The following is a 23,872-nucleotide window of genomic DNA, read 5'->3' on the forward strand; positions in this document are numbered from 1 at the left end:
ATGGTCAGTTTTCAGAATGGAGAGAGATGAATAGTGGTGTCCCCCGGGGTCTGTACTGGGACCAGTACTATTCAACATATTCATAAATTACCTGGAAAAAGGTGTAAATAGTGAGGTGGCAAAATTTGCAGATGATACAAAACTACTCAAGATAGTTAAGTTCCAGGCAGACTGTGAAGAGCTACAAAAGGATCTCACAAAACTAGGTGACTGGGCAACAAAATGGCAGATGAAATTAATTGTTGAAAAATGCAAAGTAATGGACATTGGAAAACATCCCAACTACACATATAAAATGATAGGGTCTAAATTAGCTGTTACCACTCAAGAAAGAGATCTTGGAGTCATTGTGGATAGGTCTCTGAAAACAGCCACTCAGTGTGCAGTGGCAGTCAAAAAAGCAAACAGAATGTTGGGAATCGTTAAGAAAGGGATAGATAAGAAGACAGAAAATATCAAATTGCCTTTCTATAAATTCATGGTACTCGCATATCTTGAATACCGTGTGCAGATGTGGTCGCCCTATCTCAAAACAGATATATTGGAATTGGAAAAGGTTCAAAAAAGTGCAACAAAAATTATCGGGGTATGGAACAGCTTCTATATGAGGAGAGATTAATAAGACTGGAACTTTTCAGCTTGGAAAAGAGACTACTCGGGGGATATGATAGAGGTCTATAAAATCATGACTGGCGTGGAGAAAGTAAGTGTTGTTTACTCCTTCTCATAACACAAGAACTAGGGGTCCCCAAATAAAATTAATAGGCAGCAGGTTTAAAACAAACAAAAGGAAGTATTTCTTCACACAACAGACAGTCAACCTGTGGAACTCCTTGCCAGAGGATGTTGTGAAGGCCAAGACTATAACCGGGTTCAAAAAAGAACTAGATAAGCTCATGGAGCATAGGTCCATCAGTGGCTATTAGCCAGGTTGGGCAGGGATGGTGTCCCTAGCCTCTGTTTGCCAGAAGCTGGGACTGGGCAATAGGGGATGGATCACTTGATGATTACTTGTTCTGTTCATTCCCTCTGGGGCACCTGGCATTGGCCACTGTCAGAAGACAGGATACTGGGCTAGATGGATCTTTGGTCTGACCCAGTATGGCTTTTCTTATGTTCAGATCCATCACACAGACATGTGCCACTTGAACTAATAGAGTAACTAATAACAGTAATAGATTGTCTTCCTCTGTGTGGATCTGCCCTAGAGAGGAATGAAATACATACTTTGCCAGTGGGTTACATGGATATTTGCTGACAGCAGAGGAAAATGAGACCCTTAAATCTTGGGTTCCATTTCAGGGTTTGGCAGGGAGTATATTTTAGTGGGCTGTCTTGGGGCAAACTCACTGCGAGAGCACCTTCTTGTGCTGCGACGTGACATTGTAGGGGTGGTTCTACTCCAGTGCCCCTTGCTGTCTGTCATCTGGTGCTGTAGCCATCTGCACCTTCCCTGGCCTGGCCCTTCATGTTCAGTCTCCATTTCTGGGGTAACAGAAAAGTCTACACAGGTAAAACTCAAAGTCTAATGGCCCTTATGCCAGACCTTCACCCTCCATCTCAGACTCCTCAGTCTCTGCTTCTTTTAGTTGTGAGGCTAGCCCTGTTGCTGGGGATGGTGTCGGAGAGTGGACCCAGGCCTGACTCTGCCCTTCCCTCACCTCTGGGTTCTGGACCAGAGACCCTATGTTAGACAGCTAAGGTTTGCTCCGTACAATCCCTTGCCACCTCTCAAGGGGGTGGATTGACCACAATGATGGGAAAATCCTTTCCACTGCTCTAGCAGTGTCTGCACTAGGCCACTACAGCAGCACAGCTGCAGTAGTGTCTGTAGTGTATTCGCAAAAAGAAAAGGAGGACTTGTGGCACCTTAGAGACTAACCAATTTATTTGAGCATGAGCTTTACGAAAGCTCATGCTCAAATAAATTGGTTCGTCTCTAAGGTGCCACAAGTCCTCCTTTTCTTTTTGCGAATACAGACTAACATGGCTGTTACTCTGAAGCCTGTAGTGTAATCGAGACCAGCTGTTTATGCCAGCTGTTGCTAATTGGCCGTTGGAGGAGTAACTTGTCAATCTGTTAACATTTTCCTGACTGTCTGTGTGGGGGTCTGTACACCCCTGGCCTTGAGCCCTTCTGCCTTGTCCCCTCCAACCTGACCCTGTAGCAGCCCCAGTCCTGTCTCTTCCCTACCCCTTGATTCTCTTCCGTCCCATTCATCTCACTTACTGAGCTCCACTCCTCAAGCTTCTCATCCCAGTCTCCTTTCCCTCTCCATCTAAGTCCCCACAACTCCCAGTCTTTCCCGCTCCTCACACCTAATCCCAGCCTCCTTGTCCTGCCTGTCCCAGTTCTCTTCAGGCACCCCAGCTCCTTCTGAGATCTGTCTCCCCTCCTCTCTGTGCTCTCCCCCTGGTTCCTAGTCCCAGTCTTTCCTCTTCAATTGCCCGTCATAATCCCTTCCCCTCCCTTTCCCAGATCCAGTTTCAACAGGCTCATTGTCACAACGTAATCCTTTCCCTCCTTATCCCCCACACTCCTGGTCTGGTGCTTGTTCCCTCTGCATTTGAGCCAGATGGCTTTCTCCTCCATGTGGGCTTGGTGCCAGTAGTAGGATCATTGAGAATTTAGGAGGGACAAGCTCCCTCCTCTTAGTTTTGATGCTTGTCCAGTAGCAGGTGGGAGCAGCTGTTTCAGGGAAGATCCTTTTCAGATGCCGTTGTCCTGGGCTGGAGCCTGCTCCGTAGCTCTGTGGGGATGCTGCATGCACATTTGGGTCAGCACTAGATGCTGCGAGAGGCTTGAGTGAGGATAGACACTACAGAGAGATTTTAGTTAGCTCTCTAGCTCTTGCACATCTCTGAAAAATCACAGTTCGCACATGTTCAGTAGAGGCTCAAAATTTAGCCAACTTTGGCTTAATTTTCATGGGAGCTGCAGAAAGCACATACTTGACACACAGGCTACCCCCATGCCAAATTTCAAGTCTGCTCTAGAACATGGAGCATTTAAAAACACCAGAATTTAACATGGACAAAATGTATCTTTCCCTCGCCTTGTTCTTGGAAATGTCAGGACAGTTTTAGCTGAAATTTTCCAGAATGTCAGCGCAGACTCCCAGCCTAACTGGTTAAATTTTGGAAAAGTTATAAGCAACTGAAAGCAGAATCGTATATGGGAAGTGTCTGGCAACCCTAATAATAGGCAGTGTTACCAGCACTGCCTATAATATATTTGTCTCTAGCAACAATCTGGAATTTAGATGTGGGAGATGAAGGGAGTTACTGAATCCTTGATGCCTAATGAGAGAAATTTTGAGCAAAGCTACAAAAATATTTTCTGTCATTGAGTGGACTTGGCTAGATTTAGAATATTAATTTTTTCCCCTTCAGATTTTGAAATCTTTTGAACTTTCTCACACTGCCTGTATGAGTTTCTCTACAAGTAATAGACACAAAAGTCACAAACTTCTGCTTCAAAGAAGTTAGTTAAGTTGGTTTATTCTTTAATAGGCTTCTAAAGTTATTTAAGAATCAAGAGCCTAGGAATAATTTCAGCATATACTATTCTAAATATTAATTGTTGTATCAGAAAAACTAACACAGGAATGTTACTTGCCATGGTATTTTACAGTAGCTGAAGTGTATCTTTGATGAAGTATTTTCAATGAGAAACAACTTACAATCTTTAAGGTATTATTCTGTTTGAAGTCATGCACCATGTTCCAGTTGTTTAAACATTTATTGGCAGCTTCTACATATTGATCTCTTCATTCAGTTTTTTTTGTTTTGATAAATCTGATTCCATTGAATTAAAGTGGAAGTGCAAAGCCTGTGTTCAAGTAAAAGCCTTAATAAGTGTGACTTTAGATGCCATTTTAGAAAGACCGATGCCACCCTCATAAGCAAATTAGGGCAATATGGTCTGCATGAAATAACTATAAGGTGGGTGCATAACTGGTTGAAAGACCATTCTCAAGTTTGCTGTCAAACTGGGAAGACTTACCTAGTGGGGTTTTGCAGGGGTCAGTCCTGGGCCCAGTAATAGTCATATTTTTATTAATGACTTGGGTAATGGAATGGACAGTATGTTTATAGAATTTGCAGATGACACCACCCTGGTAGGGCTTGCAAGCACTTTGGAGGACAGGATTAAAATTCAAATTTACTGTGACAAATTGGAATTGGTCTGAAATCAACAAGATTAAATTCAGTAAAGACAAGTGCAAAGTACTACACGTAAGAAGGAAAAATTAAATGCACAACTACATAATGGGGAATAACTGAAAAGGTGGTGGTACTGATGAAAAGGATACGGGCGTTATAGTAGATCACATATTTAATTTGTGTTAACAATGTGATGCAATTGTGAAAAAGGCAAATATTTTGGGGTGTATTAATGGGACCACTGTATGTAAGATGGGAGGTAATTGTCAAGCTCTGTTTGGCACTGGTGAGGCCTCAGCTGCTGTACTGTGTCCAATTCTGAGCACCACACTTTAGGAGAGATGTGAACAAATTGGAGAGTCCAAAGGAGAGCAACAAAAATGTTACAAGGTTTAGAAAAACTGACCTATGAGGAGAGGTTTAAAAAAAAAAAAGTTTGGGTATGTTTAGTCTTGAGAAAAGAGGACAGGTGCAGGGAGGGCGGGGAACAGGAATGTGATATGTCTTCAAAAATGTTAAGGGCTGTTATAAAGAGGATGGTAATCAATTATTCTCCATAGCCAACGAAGCAAGGCCAAGAAGTAATGGGCTTAATCTTCAGCAAGGTAGATTTAGGTTAGATATTAGGAAAAGCTTCTAACTCACTCATGTCTACACTGCAATGTAAGCCCAGGATTAGTGGGACTTAAGTCATCTGACCTATGTAAGGGAGCCCTGGGCTTGGGCGCCTACATTGTATTTTAACCCTATGTTAAGACTTTTTTAACCTGGGTGTGAACCTAGGGCTCTGGCATGCACTCTTCAGTGAGCAGATCTGAGTCAAAGTAACCCCCCCCAGCTCCCCTCCCTCTCAGTAAATGTGGCCTCTCTAGCTCTAGGACTGTGGTGCACTGTGGGAAAACTTTACTGCCTGCCCTGTACATTACCAGGAAGCAGCTCACTTTGCAAAAGGCTTGATTGGTTCACTCTTCGTTGCAAACCCGGGAGGTTTGCTGACAGTGTGCTTACAGATCAGTGATCAGAAGAGAATGGGTTCACACTGACTTGAGCTGCTGCCATTTGCAAAGGGGGCATGGCTTCCATTTTCAATAGACTGGATTGCAGATGGCTGGGATAGAGAGAGCTGAGGAAGTTGTCCCATGGAATTGTAGGATACTTCCAGCTGACTCCTGGGACCTTGACTCCTGAGTCAAGCAGAGCTGCATCTACACCAGTGATTTGCAAACTTTTGTACTGATGACCCCTTTCACATAGCAAGCCTCTGAATGCGACCCCCCCTTATGAATTGAAAAGACTTTTTAATATATTTAACACCATTATAAATGCTCGAGGCAAAGCAGGGTTTGGTGTGGAAGCTGACAGCTCGTGACCCCCCCCCCCACACACATAATAACCTCACGACCCCCTGAGGGGTCCTGACACCCAGTTTGAGAACCCCTGATCTACACTACAAAACAAAGGGGCTCGGACACTGGGTCCCAGCTTAACTCGAGCTCAGTGGCCAAGGACCCTGGGGCATTGCAATTGCAGTGGAGGCGCAAGGGGGGTTAGGCTTGAGCCCAGGCTCGAGTGCAGGCTTACATTGCAGTGTAGACATACTCTAAGAGTAGTTAAGCACTGGAATGTGCTTCCAAGTGAGGTTGTGGAATTCCCGTCATTGGTGGTTTTTAAGAACAGATTGGACAAACACTTGTCAGTGATGGCGTAGATATACTTGGCCTTGCCTCAGTGAAGGAGACTGGACTTGATGACTTCTGAAGGTCCCTTCTAGTCCTGCATTTCTATGATCTGGTAAGCCACTTTGGCATCTTTGTAATGCTTGCAAAAAGGAATGAAAGAAGAAAATAGAACAAGAGAAGGTATGGTTATTCTACTGTTCTCTGTAATAGTGTTGATACCACATATTTATCTATGCTTTTACCTTCTTTGTTCTTCAGGGTAAGAGTAATCGCATCTTTAAGTTTAACAGAATCAATAGTGTGTGTATGGAGAGAAGAACCTCCATTTATGGGACTAGTCAAGTCTACGCTGAAAAAGGCCTATGGGTATAGCTATACCAGAGTCCCGCCAAAGCCTCCTAGTGTAAATGCGGCTTCTGCCAGCAGAAATGTGCTTTTTGCCAGTCTACTATCTTCTACCAGTTCCCAGAACTGTACTGTCAAATAAGCTGTACTTTTTACTGATATAAAGCCTCTAAGCTATGGCTTTTGCTGCCATAAACGTTAAAAAATATCATGCCTCAATTGACATTATTACACTGGCAAAGGTTTCTAGTGTAGACTGGTCTTAGATGGGCTGTAGAGTGCTTATAATTTCCTCAGGTATAAAATGAGGAAAGATCTGTTTACAGCAATATATCCATATCCCAGCCTCAAATTTTCCCTAGTAGCTATTCACAGAATTATAAAATAGGCACAAACCATTAAATTTCTGGATAAATTGTTGAGTCAAGTCTCAAAAGAAAACACGTCCTCCTTCCGCTTGCATGCTATCTTTTCATGTATTTTAAATTGTTTTACTGTTCTCTGTGCTTCAGTGGGGGGGGGGTGTTTATAGACTAAAATTATTTGGATTGCACAAAAGGAAGGAAACTAAAAATAAACTATTCCACAAGCAAATGTGAATTGAACCTCTTGCACAATATAACATTTTGTGTTAATGTATACGGTCTTAATTTCAAGGTCTTTAAAAATATGTAGAGTATGAAATGGGACCAAGTTGTAGTTTTCACAGCAGCTGTGACTTTGAATTTCTTGACTCCTGAGCGTTTAAAATCATAAGCTAATGCAGGATTAAAGGTTAGGGTTAAAATTTTTAAAAGCACCTAAATGACTTAAGTGCCTTTATTCTATTTTCAAAAGGAATTTAGGAGCATAAGTCCCATTGATTTTCAATGAGGCAGGTGACTTAGGAACCTAAGTGCTTTTGAAAATTTTACTCTAGGTTTTTTACGCTTAATATCTGGATATTTTGGAAAAAAGAGAGATCAAAATAAAGGCATACATGTTTATGAATTTTATTGAATGTGTACTTTCGGATTCAGATAATTACATTTTATGACATGTTGATATACTGGTGTATTTGTGATGCAAAGTGTCTTAAGCTGTTTTCTAAACAGTTATAACTTGGTGATATGTAAAGCAAATTTCTTCAGACAGGGTCAGACAAATCCTTGTTGAGTACTAATGTCAGGTTTGAGGTTTGTTATCTGAGCGTACACAAGGCTTCTGGAAAATGTCTTACTGAAAATTCTTCCTTAAACACTCAATTCTGTTTTGACAGTTTTATCAAACTTTAAAGTCCCCTGTTTTTACATGTAGGGTCTTCAATATATAATGGAAGTTCTTTCTTGGCCAAAAGTATAGCTTTGTATTCTACTATTAAAATATATACTATGTAAATAAAATAATTTTGTGGGAATCTAGTCACAAGCTTTGGGTCAGGGTCTCTGTGCATTATTATCATGGCCTAGACTGACTTCACATTTTTGGTAGGCTTCAGTGATGCTGGCTGACCAGATGCCAGCTCATGCCAAGGCCCCAGGCCTCACTGAACACTGACAAATGCATAGCTGAAAACCAGTCTGGCTCACCTGTGTGTTAGTTTAATTAAGATAGATATTGGAGTTATGAGAACGTATGTGGTGTTTAGACATTATGGAATGTTTGTAGGATGCTGCATGTATTAATCCTATGTATAATATCTGTGTCCTGTGTTATAAAGTAATGTTTATATGTTTTACTCTGAAAAGAATCCTCAAAGTAATGAGAGAAAGCCCTGCAACAGACAGCAGAAAAGGGGGGAAAAAAACAAACAAACAAACAAAAAAAAACTTTTGTTCCTAACCAGTTCTGTGAACAAGGCAGTCCATACAGTTTATGTACCCAGCCAAACTGAAGGCACTGTATAAACACAGTAGTTTTAATTACTCTTGGAAGGAAAGTTGGTCTCATCTACTGGATACAGTGAAGGTTTACTTGCTCTAATTGCTCAGTCTTGACTCTCCCAATGACTGTTCAGGGCTCATTAGCTTCTGTTTTCCTTTACAGAATATGGACACTTCACAGCAGAGACGAGCTCTAGTCCATATATTCTGCGTCCCTATCACATTTTAGCACAGGGGACGGACTACATGATAAAAATACTTATTTCGATTACATAGATTAGAATTTGACTGAAATATTGGCCTAGACACTCTACACTGAACATAGACCATACACTATTCAATTATGTACACCTTTGTAATCTTCTTGTTTATACACGTCACTAGGCAAGGCACCTGCATTAAGTTTAAAATGCCTTCCTCCCACTCCACCTCCCCTACTCAAATAGAGCAAGTTCTTACAGTACAGTTCACAAAATTTCTACATTGTTGTAGGAGAGGAAAGCTTTTATTTTACTGTGATGTGTACTGGCTGCTTCTTTAATCCCTTTGGGTTTATGTTTCAACAGCCAATCTGAAAACTGGGTTTTAGGGCAAGTTCCAACTTACTGATATCTACATTTTGTTTCCTTGAGATGTATTATGTTCTTACAGCGCTAGTACTCATGCCTCTTTACTCATAATAGGTGCAAAAATGAAAGTTTAACAATGCACTGCAGCTGACAACATAGAATTAAAAAAAACAAAGATGCCTCAAGAAAATAAAAACAGGAGTTTCTTGTGAAACACACACACGCACACAGTGTTCTGCAGGAATGGTTAAATACACTGTAGTATCACTGTTGGAAGTTGTAGTGGTTTGGGACGATTACTTTGGAATGCTTGTAGCATTTTTTTAAAATAAGGGTACAACTGCATCATAGGGGTTATAAGCACATCATACCATTGCAAAAATTATAAAAGATTTATATTACTGCTGAAGTCCTATAGATGATCATAAAAAGAACTTAAAGCTTCTAGTCTCATTTTTTCAGTCACAGCCCAAGCTAATGATCAACGAGGTGACCAACACTACCCTTGGTTTGTCATGTGAAAAGCGTGAGTGAAAGTGGGTAAAATCTCAAAGAAGGTTTTCAGTTCAATATTAATATGGATCTCTTTTGATGCAATTAGAAGTTCTTTCCAAAGCTCCTCTGTGCTCTTTCATGCAGTCACTTTGCATAAATAAAGCTGTTGCACCAACTGGAATGTTCTATGCTCATTCACCCGTACAACTCCTTATGTGGAGCCAAGTTACAGAGGGGAGGAAAGAAAAGAAATGAAACCTGGAAGGAAATCAGATTAAGCAGAATTCTGAAAGTATCTGGAAATGGAAAGCCATACCCAGCCCAAAGTACCAAAAATGTAGACATTTCCCATGAGATAAAAACACGCCAAAAGCATACATAAGAATATGCTACAATTATTTACCGCTGCTTTTGGGGAAAAACTCTGAAATAGTCCCGTTCTTAAGAAATAAGTAGCTGGGTTGAATACTGGTACACAATGTCTCAAGCGAGAATATGTGGCTTGTAGTCATTATTAATAAAAAAAATCCCAGAACTACAAAATAGAGGCTGATTCTGTGTATATATGACACACTGCAGAAAAGAATGGGCTCCCAATCTTGGCTGGGGGTTCACAGAATCGTAGACTATCAGCCCCTCATGTTTAGTTTGCAGGTGCAAGCCTGTGATGTAACTTCTGCTTCTAGGACAGGGATGGGCAAACTTTTTGGCCCGAGGGCCACATTGGGGTTGCGAAATGGTATGGAGGGCCAGGTAGGGAAGGCTGTGCCTCCCCAAACAACCTGGCCCCCACCCCCTATTCACCCCCTCCCACTTCCTGTCCCCTAACCCTCCCCTCCCCAGGACTCCCAAGCCTATCCAACCCCCCCCACCCGCTCCCTGTCCCCTGACCAACCAGACCCCCATCCCTCTCTGCCCCCCCCGTCCCCTGACTGCCCCCCGGGGCCTCCTGCCCCTTATCCAACCCACCCCTTACCCTTACCATGCCGCTCAGAGCGGCAGGACAGGCTTATTTTGAAAGCCTGGGAGGTGGGCGGGCGCAAGGTGCGCTGCCCGTGCGGCGGCATTGCTGCTGGGGAGCGCGAACGGTGGGGGAGGGGCCGCGGATGAGCCTCCCCGGCCGGGAGCTCAGGGGCAGGCAGGACAGTCCTGCAGATGTGGCCCGCAGGCCGTAGTTTGCCCACCCATGTTCTAGGACCACGAAGTTTAACTTTCAAATTCAGTCATTAATTTACATACTACCTATTGAAACCATGCATTTGTTGAAAAAAGCACCAACAAATCCAAAACTCTATTCACAGACCTGGTTAACTTACTTATATATTTGGAAAATATCTAGAACACACAAGATCACCCTTGTCTGATGTTTTTGCTTGTTTGGGGATGGGCAGTTGTGTGTGTGGGGGAGTCCAAAACAAAAGGCTTTAAAAACAACAAATGGCCTCTATCAACAGCAGGTAACATGGAAAGCTCTAGGTCAAGTAAATTTGTACATAACATGGCAAAAAAAAATATGCTAAGGAATATGAATAACACAGACAAGTTCTTCTGAATTCAGGGAAAGTCAAATATCCTTGGAATCAAATGTTTTGTGTAGCTTGCAGAAAGCACAAGAAGCTTTCTGATAAGGGCAAACCTCTTGTTATTGTGTTTGAGGATGTTAATTAATCTCCTCTACGTGTACATGACTGCTGTGCTGCTCGTGTGAAATTCACGGAAGCAAAAATGTGTCCGTGTCTGCAAGACATTCCCAGTTGTAGATTGCTCTGAAAAACATACCATGAGGGGATCAAAAAAATCTGCCAGTTTAACACCAATCACACAATCATTTAACATAATTTTAGTTTTAGAGAATTTGAAATACCTTGCAACTTACAGACCAAAATATTAATACTCATGGAGTGCAACACTCGGCAAGTGTCTCAAACACATGCAAAAATCTGTTTATTATTGCACTTGTTGATGGATTCACTGGCAGGCACGTAGCTGAGCAAGAGATAGCGGACTTTAGATTTGTGTAGGATGGGAATCCTTGTACTCTGTGCTAACGTACAGTAGGAGACTTGGAATCTGGGATAGCTTGTGGTAAATTGTAAACGGCTTTAAGACTTGTGGTAATGAAGACAACAGAGCTCAAATTAAAACTGTTTGGCCTGAATTTAGATGTAGTGGTGAATTTAGGATAATAGAATGGTATACAAGGTAAGTATAGACAAGATACTTTGTGCTTGTTGTTCTGGACCACAAAATAGACTATTGCCATAATGAATAGCTTGAGTGTATTTTGAAAGACAAATTTGACTTTGAGATGACTGTGATCTATTTTGGCACTGTGCACTGGATTGCTAATCAAGGCAGAGCATTAAAGATAATGATAAAAATTTATCATTTGAGTATCATCCATTTGAAACGTTGCAAAAATTGAGTCAAGGTATAAGGTAACACAATTGTATTCTGAAGGAGATCAAGGCAGGGTGATTGGGTGAATTCTTTCACCATGGCTCACCTCTGTTTCTTCTTCAAGGAAAGGATCTCTGAAGCTTTGTAAAAGCTAGAATGTGCGGTTCTGGAAATTGTAGCAGTATGAGACTATCTTGGCCTTTATGTCTGAAAAATTATCCTTTGGGGTGACAAATTTGAAGGGTGTCAAGGTTCCTCCCCCACTCTGAACTCTAGGGTACAGATGTGGGGACCTGCATGAAAACCTCCTAAGCTTATCTTTACCAGCTTAGGTCAAAACTTCCCCAAGGTACAAAATATTCCACCCGTTGTCCTTGGATTGGCCGCTACCACCACCAAACTAATACTGGTTACTGGGGAAGAGCTGTTTGGACGCGTCTTTCCCCCCAAAATACTTCCCAAAACCTTGCACCCCACTTCCTGGACAAGGTTTGGTAAAAAGCCTCACCAATTTGCCTAGGTGACTACAGACCCAAACCCTTGGATCTGAGAACAATGAAAAAGCATTCAGTTTTCTTACAAGAAGACTTTTAATAAAAATAGAAGTAAATAGAAATAAAGAAATCCCCCCTGTAAAATCAGGATGGTCGATATCTTACAGGGTAATTAGATTCAAAAACATAGAGAACCCCTCTAGGCAAAACCTTAAGTTACAAAAAAGATACACAGACAGAAATAGTTATTCTATTCAGCACAATTCTTTTCTCAGCCATTTAAAGAAATCCTAATCTAACGCATACCTAGCTAGATTACTTACTAAAAGTTCTAAGACTCCATTCCTGGTCTATCCCCGACAAAGACCAGCATATAGACAGACACACAGACCCTTTGTTTCTCTCCCTCCTCCCAGCTTTTGAAAGTATCTTGTCTCCTCATTGGTCATTTTGGTCAGGTGCCAGCGAGGTTACCTTTAGCTTCTTAACCCTTTACAGGTGAGAGGAGCTTTCCCCTGGCCAGGAGGGATTTCAAAGGGGTTTACCCTTCCCTTTATATTTATGACAAAGGGGTAAATGTTTCTGGGTCTTTAGAGATAAAGCTATGGAAAAACTAGGTTTATGTGCTTGAAGCTGTTGCTGTTAAGGACTTGTTACTCCAGAATCTATATGATTTGGGTTGTGATCTGTCAGAATAGAGTGGCATTTGATTTTATACTAAAGCAGGGAAATAAAGGATAAGACCAAGTGAAAACCAGACCCACTAAAAACAACTTAAAATGACATCCTGGCTCAGTAATCCAAAACAGAATAAACGGAACACTTAGAAATGTGGTTGGCAATAGAAGCATCAACAATATTTCATTGAGAGAATGAGAACAGAGTCTGCAAATTGGGATAACCACGTTTTCTTGTCAGACAACCAAATTTGAAACATTGGGTGACAAAGGATCACACCCACCCCCTTCAAAATATTTCTCCATTAAAAGAATCCTCTTAACTTTCAGTTTCTAAATGTTTTGGTAAATCTTATGCTTTTCCCACATTTCTCTTTTAAAAATGCGGTCATGTACTTCATTGCTTTCCACAGTCCTGTCCACCAACCTAATGAAAATCTGCTGGATTTCTGTCAGTGTTGAAATGCAAATTTTTTGTTTTGGAACCTTTTTGTAGTTATAAGCATACATGAGGAGAATTTTTGAATAACACATAATATGGTGCATGTACATTTATTAGTGACCTAGATGTTGATGGTTTGAAGTAGCTCTTTAATTTTTTTTCTGTTTGCCTTTGTTATGATAAAAATTAGGAAACTGACCCTCTTTGATAGGAGAGTCTGAAAATTCTCAATTTCTTGATAAGGAACAGTGAAAGACCAGCAGAATCGTGGAACTATTTAAAAAAAACAAACAAACAACAACAAAACTTTAAAACAGAACAGCTGGTCTGCTGTAGACTTCCCTTCACAACCCCTTCTTTCCGAATGTTTTTATTTTTTATTTTAAAAAATGTAAATCCCTCGTCTGGATATTTTTAGTCTGGATTGTCCTACCTGATGAGTGGTGACTCCAACTCAAGAGATGAATTTTGATTACTTGTATTTTCTCTAGTCTTCACTTCCCAGACAACATAGTTGATTTAGTCACTTCACTTGGCATGGCTTGAACATTTGCCACTCGCTACACTGACTTTTAACCATATGCATTATGTCTGAATTACATCATGGGCTCTTTCATCACTGCTATGCCTATAATCTCCAGTTACACATAAATCTACTATTGCACTTTGTCCTTGAGCAAGCATTTTGTGTGTGTGTCTATGTGTGTTTGGTTTATTAAAATAAATCAGCACAATACTTTTTAGAAATTTCACTTTCTAAGTACAAATAGGTTTAATATCACTTGAGTATGAAAGCAAACAATTAACCAATAAATAATGTACAACACTTACATTCAGAAAAGGTATCTTTCTTTATTTCAAATGGATAATCTGATTTCTTACTGTTGCAGAAATTTTTCATTCCTCTTGTTACTCCTAGTTATACCTTTTTTGCTACTCTAAACAGTTCACTATCTTTTTTAATGTTTACACCATTTCTTTTCTTTTCACCTTTCTTTGTATATCTTTTCTTTGCAAATTTAAACTGGTTTTGTATCTGTCTAAATCACTATAAATTCACATGATTAAACATGGTTTTTAACATCTTTTTGTTCTTAATGTGTGGATGGAAACAAACCGAGGCCCTGGTCCCGCGAACACTTAATCATGCGCTTAATTTAAAGTTAAGCGGGTGGGGAGGTGTGTTCAGGAATAAGGTGACAGTTTGTAACTGGGATAAAATGCATGATTACTAACGTACCTAACTGCACCTGTCACTACTGTTATCTTGTCCCCTCCTTTCCCTCAATTTGTTTAGTATTTACCTCTCTTACTAGCCAAATTCTAGACTGTGAGCTCTCTGAGGCAGGGACTGTTTTTGTTGTGTTTGTACAGCACCTACCATAATGGGGCCCTGATCCCAATTAGTAGTACCCAAGGACCCTGAAGTAGAAATAATAAGTATTTAATGCTTTAGCTCTAGGCTTCAGCAACATTAAATAACCAGACAGAAACACTTAGTTTCATAGTGTAGACAGTCCATTTGTTTTCCCCCTTGTCCTTTATAGGATAATAGCTCTCTAATCTAGGAATTTATATTGTACTTATTGCTGTGGTGTCAGAGTACCTGTTATTGAGCAGATTCTCCTGGAGCTATGTTGGCTGCTGTTTTTTACTTTTATTTTCTCCCCGGAATAATTGTTTTTTCCATAAGAACTGTAGTCCTGTTATCTTCATTATGGTGTGTATGTGTAAAGGATTTAAAAACTACCCTGGTAATAATGGAAGCATCACTTGGGTAGCTTGTACCTTCTATATTTTGCTGTAATGTTGCATTTCCTGTCTCATGGAGACACTTTCAGATCCTCTATTTTTGAGGAACGCTCCTGAGTCATAAATAAATTTGAAATGATTTGGCTCATGTTAACATTTGGCTTGCACTTGGTTAAATTATATATTAACATCATCTCCGTACTGACACTTAGCACGGTCTTTCCCTTCTGTGTTCCATTGCACAAGTTCTCAACTTGTTGTACAGACAAAACTGTATATTCCCATAGGAACATCTTCATAGAATCATAGACGATTAGGGTTGGAAGAGACCTCAGGAGGTCATCTAGTCCAACCCCTTGCTCAAAGCAGGACCAACACCAACTAAATCATCCCAGGATCTTTAGGTGTGCTGTCTGAAGTTTGTTTTTTTTTTTGCTTATATGCCCCTCAGTTGTACCTGTTCAGTTGTAAGGGTGGAATTGTGTTCTCCCATAACCCACTCTTGTGCTGTCCTCCCACCCAGCTTACTCGCCACATTTGCAAGTTGGCACTGCAGTGTCTAATAATGGCATTTTGAAGTTGGATCACCAGGCCACCTTATGCATATGAAAATATCAGTGTGGACAGTTTATTTGGGAAGAGGAAAATCTCCTCTTCACTGCAAATTAAGTGTTTTTAAGTACTTGGAAAAGTGATGTGGCATAAAACAAGTATTCTGCATGAGCAGAACTGTTTTCACTCCACTCATCTGTTCTTACAGAGCTGATGGTATTTTATTTTGATATTCCAATTTCTTCTCAATATTTTGTGGCACTGGTAATATGTTGTGCTAATATATCATTTGTAGTTCCTTTCTGATATTTTTTCCATAAGTTCCCCAGCATTTTGGCTCCAAGTAAAAATCTGGAGAATGATCGGCTCTGTTGCTGCTGCATGTTTGTTCAGCTGTAAAGTTACATTTCCATTCTTCCTGTTTGTGACATGCTTGTTAATGGTCATTGATCAGCATATAAAAGGCATGAGGAATGGAAATGCAATTACCAAGCTAGACAAATAGACATTAGCAGCAGGCTCCATCAGAAACCCAGTTAGATGTCACAAGACAAAGGAAAAGAGTGAAATAAAATTCTAGAATGATGTGAGGTTTGCCAAATAAAATGAATGACCCTTGAATTAAATAAGAAAATTCAAAGTCATGCAAGGTAATGAAAAATCATGCTGTCCCAGATCATCACCACTCTTGTCCTTGTAGAAAAGGACAGTTTGTATGCTAGAAGTGTGCTGTTGTAGAGTAGTGTGGCAGTTGAATGGAAACTCAAATATCAAGTCTCTTAACATCTAGTTCACTGGGGTTGACCTGCCTTAAATGCAAACAAGAAATTGTAATTTCTGTGGGGGATTATGTGAGCAAGAAGGTACTGGCAACGTGTGTCTTTAAAGTAATGTGGCAAGGTCTTCTCCTTGGTCTTCACTCCTATTCCCAGGATCCTATGAAAGATCAAAACTGACACTTGCTTGGCTATGCCATGGTGATTTTGCTTTTTCAGATCCGTTGCTACTGTTCTAATGCTATAGCAATCTGATTCCCACAGTTCTTGACCACCTTACCCTGGGACAGCACCAACATCCAAATCTTAGAGCAGCTGTTGCTGTCGACAGTCTGGCTCATAAGACCATAGAAATTGCTATAATTGTTTGAAGCTTTGCTTTTTGTGTCTCTCATATATCCTGCTTCCAGAGTGGGCCTCTAGAAGAGGGTGAAAGTTGTACCTTGTGCAGTGCTGTAATATGGGGTATATGGGATACATTCCTAAAAGTCGTCTTGACCCCTGCAGGTGATTAGCTTATATCCTAAAGCATGAGATTTGAGTATTTTTGTTCCCCTTTGTGTCACTGATTTAGCTTGTAGAGCGTTACATCAAATGTTAATTGTTTTGCAATTCTCCAGTGTAAATGTATGTACTCTAATGCCTTTGATCAGCTATCTTTAGTACTGAGTTTTCTGTTTTCTTTATCCTTCTTCCTCTATCAGACTTAAGAAACGTGTTTTTTGAAACATGGGTGAAACAGAGCAGAGACCAACAGCTGGATCCCGGTTAGGAGCTCAGGAAAATGCTGGTATCAGTACGTTGGAACATGGACAGAAACTACCTATGACACTTCCAGGAAAACTTATCTCTGTCAAAATCCAGATGCTGGATGATACCCAGGAAGTTTTTGATGTTCCGGTAAGAGTTTGAAAATGAAATGATCATTCAGTGATTTTTAAAAGTATTTTGTGAATTGAATCTCCAAATACTGACTCTGTGGTTCATTGATGGCTAATTGGTTCATGTTGAATTGAAACAATTGCTCCTGTACCACCATTATTTGTATGGCTGTACAGTAGAGTAGCATTAAACAATGTAGCAGATGGCTATCCTTACTCTCATAGTTATGTCTGTTTGAATAGCTTCAAACAGTTCAAAGCAGTCATATTTTAAAATGTGACAGTGGTTTCTTCCACATTCTAAGCTTCTGGTATTTCTCATAAGTGCTGGGTGATAGTGCTGTGTATCTTGCTCTTTGTTCACCTAAACTATAGATCTCTAATGATGTTTTATTTCCTATATTCTAGCAGTGGTGACTGCTACAAGTATCAGATTTTTCATGAATTAAATTGCTACTAAAAATAACAATGTAAAAGACCTCTTTTATTGCATTCACATGCAAGGAAAAGGATTTCTCTGGGCATAACTGAAGTTTCCTTTCCATGCATTAATTTTTGTAATTTATCTAAGTGGAAATACAACTGTGTGTGTGTGTGAGAGAGAGAGAAGTGTTCCTAGTTTTGTTTTGAAGACCAACCATCCTTTACATGTGACTCGGAATGACCCAAAAAAAAGTTAACGTAACTCTGTGATCAGTGATATTTAACAGGCCATTGAAGATTTGTGTGCTTATAGCATTTAACAGTGAAATATCTTAAATATTATTTTTGTGGTTAACAAAGCATACCAGAATGTATGTATTTTTTCAGAGGTACCATAGTTCAGTGAGTATGAAGGAAACTTGGGTTCTGTTCTCAACATTCAAAAACCAGTCGGGGAACACTTCAACCTCCCTGTTCACTCAATTTCAGACCTAAAAGTCACAATTCTTCAACAAAAAAACTTCAAAAACAGACTCCAACAAGAAACTGCCGAATTGGAATTAATTTGCAAACTGGACACCATTAAATTAGGCTTGAATAAAGACTGGGAGTGGATGGGTCATTACACAAAGTAAAAAACTATTTCCCCATGCTAATTCTCCCCGCCCCCCGCTACTGTTACACACACCTTCTTGTCAACTGTTTGAAGTGGGCCATCCTGATTATCACTACAAAAGCTTATGCCCAAATACATTTGTTAGTCTCTAGGTGCCACGAGTGCTCCTTGGATTTTTTGCTGATGCAGAATAACACGGCTACCACTCTGAAACCTGAGATGCTATGTGGCCTTGGGCAACTTACCTAACTTCTCTGGTTCAATTTCCTGTGTATAAAATTGTAATCTATTAATTTAATGAAACATACTGAGATTTCCCTATGAAAAGCGCTATGATATAGTTGTCCCTGATTTAGAGATATGGGAAATTTGACCAGGAAACTTTCATGATTCACCCAAAGAGAGAGAAATACTGTTGAAAACCACCTACCTTTTTTAGCTTTTGGTGTTTTTGTTCTATTTTAGCTGGTTGCTAAATTAGTTTTTTGAAGTATTTTAGTTTCAGTTCTTCCTAATTTTGGAATGCTCTCTGACATTAGTATTTATGAACTGATCTGCTAAATAAAGTAAATTACTAATCTTAGGAAATGTGCTGTGTCTAACTCATTATGTTGATATTCCCTGTGTACAGTTTAGAAGGTTTATAAAAATCTGACAAGTGCAATATAGTAAATATTTTTCAAGTCCCCATCCCACTCCAAAGGAGATATAGTTTGAAATCCTAGGAGCTAGTTAAATGTATGCTTTTCCCCATTAAGTATAGTGCAAGCTTTACCATCATTCTAGAAATTCATTCTTCTTCTGACTGATAGCATCTCTGACATACAGAACAAAGACATGGGTTGTGAGAAATCATACCCCATATTTGTGTTGCACATAAGCATTCGCTAAGAATTATCCTGAGATCAAACTCCTCTCAGAAGACGTTTCAGAGTTGAATGTGGGTAACAGCCTAATGCAATAAGCTATTACAACTCTAGCTTTCCCTCCAGCGATTTTAGAAAACAATATTTTTCCAACTGCTGTATCAGAAGACATGCAGTTAGGAAGCATGACCTGTCTGTGCTCTTTACGCTTCACTGACATTTGGAAGAGCTAGGTCCATGCAACTTTCTGTGCAGATTGCTTCAAAACAGGTGTATTTTGCGGCTTTGATCTTGGAACTGCATCCACTGAGGCAGACCCCTGCACTTGCATGGAGCCTTATTGGCATGCTTGCACAGGGCAGCTAGTGGGATTTGAGATTTTGCAGGCCTTTATTTGTAAGGTCTTTGGAGGAGGTGTCAAAGGTGGTGGTTTTTTTGTTTTTGCCTTTAAAAGAATTTATATACAATTATAGTGCTGTATAATCAACCACAACTCCTCTCTAAACAGTGCTTTCATTCTCCTCCTGTGCTTCAAGAACACATTAATTTTTCAGTCCCATCTACATACATGCCAAATCCTTTTTACTATTTCAGATGGATTTTAGACTCCACTCTACATCATTTATAATATTTACAATACATTTTAACTTAGTAAACAACATTCATTATATGTTTCCTTTCATGATGATAAAAATCTTAATACCTCTCTAGTTTGGGATGTTTGCTCCTGCTGAGAAACCCATTTTCCCATTAAAATTAAAAAGCTTCCCAATTTAACCAAATGATGCAATATGCATTTAAAAGGACAGTAACTAACAGCATTTTAATAAACTACTTTTTATAAGCATGGAAGCACAGAAAAAGAATGGAGTACATGTACACTTCTGTATACACACACAGCTTGAAATCCACCGCACTTGCTCTTTAGTGTCAAGTGGGAGAGCCCTCTTGTGAGTGAGAAAGGCCTAAGCCACTAACTTCTACAAAATTTAAGCTTTCATTTTAAAGAGAATTAGGTTCTAGCCTTGTGGTTTGGAGGATATCCTTCCAAACTGAACTGAGCATAAATTGATGCAATGTTTAATTCCGGAATCAAAGGATGACAGTTCCAGCAGTGGTGGTGTTCATAGCATTGCCAAGCAACAATAGCAGCAGCAGACTGACAAGATTTTGATCAGTTTCACTGCTGCTATTCAGAATCATAGGGGAAATTGTGAAACTGTCAAGAGTCATGTCCATTTGATGCTGCTGCTATGGAAAGCTGAGGAGCAACAGAGCAGAGCTTGGAGTTATTCATTGGGAGGCTGTGAAAGGAGTAGATAACTGAGATCTTTTCCTGCTTTTGCAAGGAGGATCTGTGTTTAGGATTCACCCCAGGGCTGAAAAAGTTCCCAATCCACATCTCTCTCCTGAGAGAGACCTCAAGCAAAACAGGGAAACATAAGACATTACTGATGTTTTACGGTAAAAAATGAAAACAAACATGCAGAATTCCTACCTTCCCCGAACACATGCACACTCCCCTTCAACCTCTCTGACTTCCTCTATATACCATAAAAAAGCAAAAAGAATGCAACCTTTATGCCCTCCCCCACACCTCTCTTCAAGCAAATGCTTAAGAAGCAAAATAGTTTAAAGGAAAAACATTAGAGACTCTTGTTCTTTTAAGGTAAAGGTTAATTTTTCGTCCCTGTGAGAGCAGCTGTAGAATCTATACCAGGCAACCTTAGGCATGCAGCCCAACAGGGTAATCTGCTAGTGGGCCACAAGATATTTTGTTTACATTGAGCGTCTGCAGATGCGGCCCCCCGCAGCTCCCAGTGGCTGCGGTTCATCGATCCTAGCCAATGGGAGATGTGGGAAGCAGCACAGGCCACAGGGACGTGCTGGCCACTGCTTCCCAGAGCTCCCATTGGCCGGGAACGGTGAACCGTGGTCACTGGGAGCTGCGGCGGGGGCGTGCCTGCGGATGGTCAACGTAAACAAAATGTCTCGTGGCCTGCCAGCGGATTACCCTGATAAGCCGCGTGCTGAAATTTGCCGACCCCTGATCTATACTATTCCTAGCTCTGATTCAAACTGTTGGTTTCTGACAGGTATAAATATTTTGGTTTTGTTTTTTAAATGAAAACCCAGGAGAAAAAAGAGCAAATAGTTTACATAGTGGATAGGGTTGGGGGGAAGCAGCAGACATGATATATCTGGACATTAGTAAGACTTTTGACATAGTTGCATGTGACATTCTCGTAAGCAAACTAAGGAAATGTGGTCTCGATCAGGTGGGTGCCCAAGTGGTTGAAAAACTGTACTCAGAGTAGTTATTAATGGTTTGCTGTCTAACTGGGAGGATGTATATAGTGGGGTCCCACATGGTTCTGTCCCTGGTCCAGTACTATTCAACATTTTTTATTAATGACTTAGATAATGGAATAGAGAATATGCTTATAACATTTGTAGATGATACCAAACTGGGAGGGTTTGTGCTTTGGAAGACAGAATAATAAATCAAAATGACCTTGACAAATTGGAGAATTATTCTGATATCAAAAAAGATGAAATTCAGTAAAGACAGGTGCAAAGTACTACACTTAAGAAGGAAAAATCAAATGCATAACTACAAAATGGGGAATAACTGCCTAACAGTAGTACAGCAGAAGAAGATTGGGAATTATGGTGGATGACATTAAATATAAGACAACAACATGATGCAGTTGCGAAAATGGCTAATATCGTTTAACAGGAGGGTCGTATGTAAGACAGATGAGGTAGTTGTCCTATTCTGCTTGGCACTGATGAGGCATCAACTGGAGTACTGTGTCCAGTTTTGGATGCCACACTTTAAGACAGATATGGACAAACTGAAGAGAGTCCAGAGAAGAGCAACAAAAATGATTGTGGGTTTTTTTTGTTTGTGTTTGTTCTTTTTTTTTTTTTAAAGAAAACCTGACCTATGAAGAGGAAATGTTGTTTAAAAATAAATAAAAATGGGGCATGTTTAGTCTTGAGAGAAAAAAAGGACTGAGGGAGGATCTGATACATCCTCATATACGTTAAGGGCTGCTGTTAAAGAAGATGGGGATCAGTTATTCTCCATGTCCATTGAAGGTAGAAGAAGAGGTAATCAGGTTACTCTGTAGCAAGGAAGATTTAGGTTAGATATTAACTATCCTTAAAGTTAGAAAGTTTTTCTTAAGTACTGGTGTAAGTTGCTAATGGCGGTTGTAGAATCTCCATCATTAGAGGGGTTTAAAAACCATTTAGAAAAACACCTGCCAGGGATGGTGTTAAGTATACTTGGTCCTGCACAGGAGGATGAACTAGGTCCCTTGCAGCCATATGCTTCTACAATTCTATATACAGTAGAACCTTATTGTTATGAACACCAGAGTTACGAACTGACCGGTCAACCACACCCCTCATTTGGAACTGGAAGTACGCAGTCAGGCACCATTAGATACAAAAACAAAAAGAGCAAATACAGTACAGTACTGTATTAAATGTAAACTACTAAAAAATAAAGGGAAAGTTTTTTTGTTTTTTTTTCTTAAATTGACATGGTAAAGAAACTGTTGCTTGTTTCGTTTAAATTGGTTAAAATCAGCATTTTTCTTCTGCATAGTAAAGTTTCAAAGTTTTATTAGGTCACTGTTGAGTTATAAACTTTTGAAAGAACAGCTATGTTTTGTTCAGAGTTATGAACATTTCAGATTTACAAACAACTTCCATTCTTCAGGTGTTCGTAACTCTGAGGTTCTTCTGTAGATGCAAATTGCATCTTTGACAAAAGCAAATGCGAATGTATGAAATGGGTTAATATTTGAGATTAAAAAAAAAAGCTGTTCAGAATTCTGAAAAAAACCTTAAATTTTTGAAAATAAAATATAAAGGAGATGTGCAGAAGAATACCTTGCACTCTAATTGCTGTTAACAGTCAATATTCCATTCCAGATAGTTTGAGGGAGTGGTATTTGCTGTCTAAAAATCTCAATAAAACTTGAACAGATAAGGGTGGATCATTAATATGAAGCCAACTTGAGTTACTACTGCAGGTAGCTGGCATGGTGGTTTACTTGCAAACACATTTCTGGAAAAAATAGGCACAGTTTCTTTCCAAACAATTTATTGAAATGTTACTGTGATGATCTTTAACAGGTTTTAAAAGGATTTTGGTAGCTTTCTTCTTGTATATTAGGTTGAAGTAAATCAAATACCTGGGTTAAAGACATTGGCAACTGACTTTTTCAGAACAATTTCTATTTGTTTTTATTTGGGGAAAATACAAATTAACAGATTAAAGACATTCTCCTCCACACTTAGAACTTGTTTATGATACGAAGCATCTGGAAATCTAGTGGGCATTTGTTATAGTTCTGTTTGCTGATGCTATATTTCTGCACCTTCTTAAAAAAAAAAAATCAAACTGTTGGCACAGAAGTGCTAATTTCAGGGAGAGTTGAGGGTGCTAATCACCTCTGAAAATCAGGCCATGAGTTTTCAGTTAATGATTCTCTCTGTTTGTTCACTGCTAGCAGCTGTTAGTCACGAGTTTGCTCTATCGACAGATTGTGTGTGAGCATTACAATAGAATGTGGGAATTTGGGTAATATTTATATGATGCCTGGATGCACCTCAGTTTCCCCTCTGGGCTTTGCATAGCTATGCACTAAGTATAAAGGGAAGAGATGAGCAGCCTGTTCGGAAACCAGTTATTAAAGTCTACACGTGTGCATGGAGGATTCAGAGAGACAATGGAAACCCCAGATGGCTCAGACATTCACACACTGACTGACCGCCAAGAGGAAGGAGGCTTTCCCCAATCTCTGTGCAGGGAAGAAGACCAAAAACCCAAGTAGGAGAACAAAGTGAACAGATGTCA

At 39.9% G+C, this 23,872-nt stretch overlaps 1 protein-coding gene across 5 annotated transcripts in view; it reads left to right on the forward strand.

Moving 5' to 3' along the window:
• Nucleotides 1-23,872, forward strand: part of FARP1 (FERM, ARH/RhoGEF and pleckstrin domain protein 1) — a 333,074-nt gene that overhangs the window by 39,043 nt on the left and 270,159 nt on the right. For all 5 annotated transcript variants that reach the window (XM_048853831.2, XM_048853866.2, XM_048853836.2 and 2 more), the window contains exon 2: nt 16,915-17,110. In XM_048853831.2, coding sequence (XP_048709788.2) covers nt 16,940-17,110 — 171 coding nt within the window. In that variant the 5' untranslated portion in view covers nt 16,915-16,939. The remainder of the gene's footprint in view (nt 1-16,914; nt 17,111-23,872) is intronic.

Source organism: Caretta caretta, chromosome 1, assembly GCF_965140235.1.
Source record: "Caretta caretta isolate rCarCar2 chromosome 1, rCarCar1.hap1, whole genome shotgun sequence".
Taxonomy (NCBI): Eukaryota; Metazoa; Chordata; order Testudines; family Cheloniidae; genus Caretta; species Caretta caretta.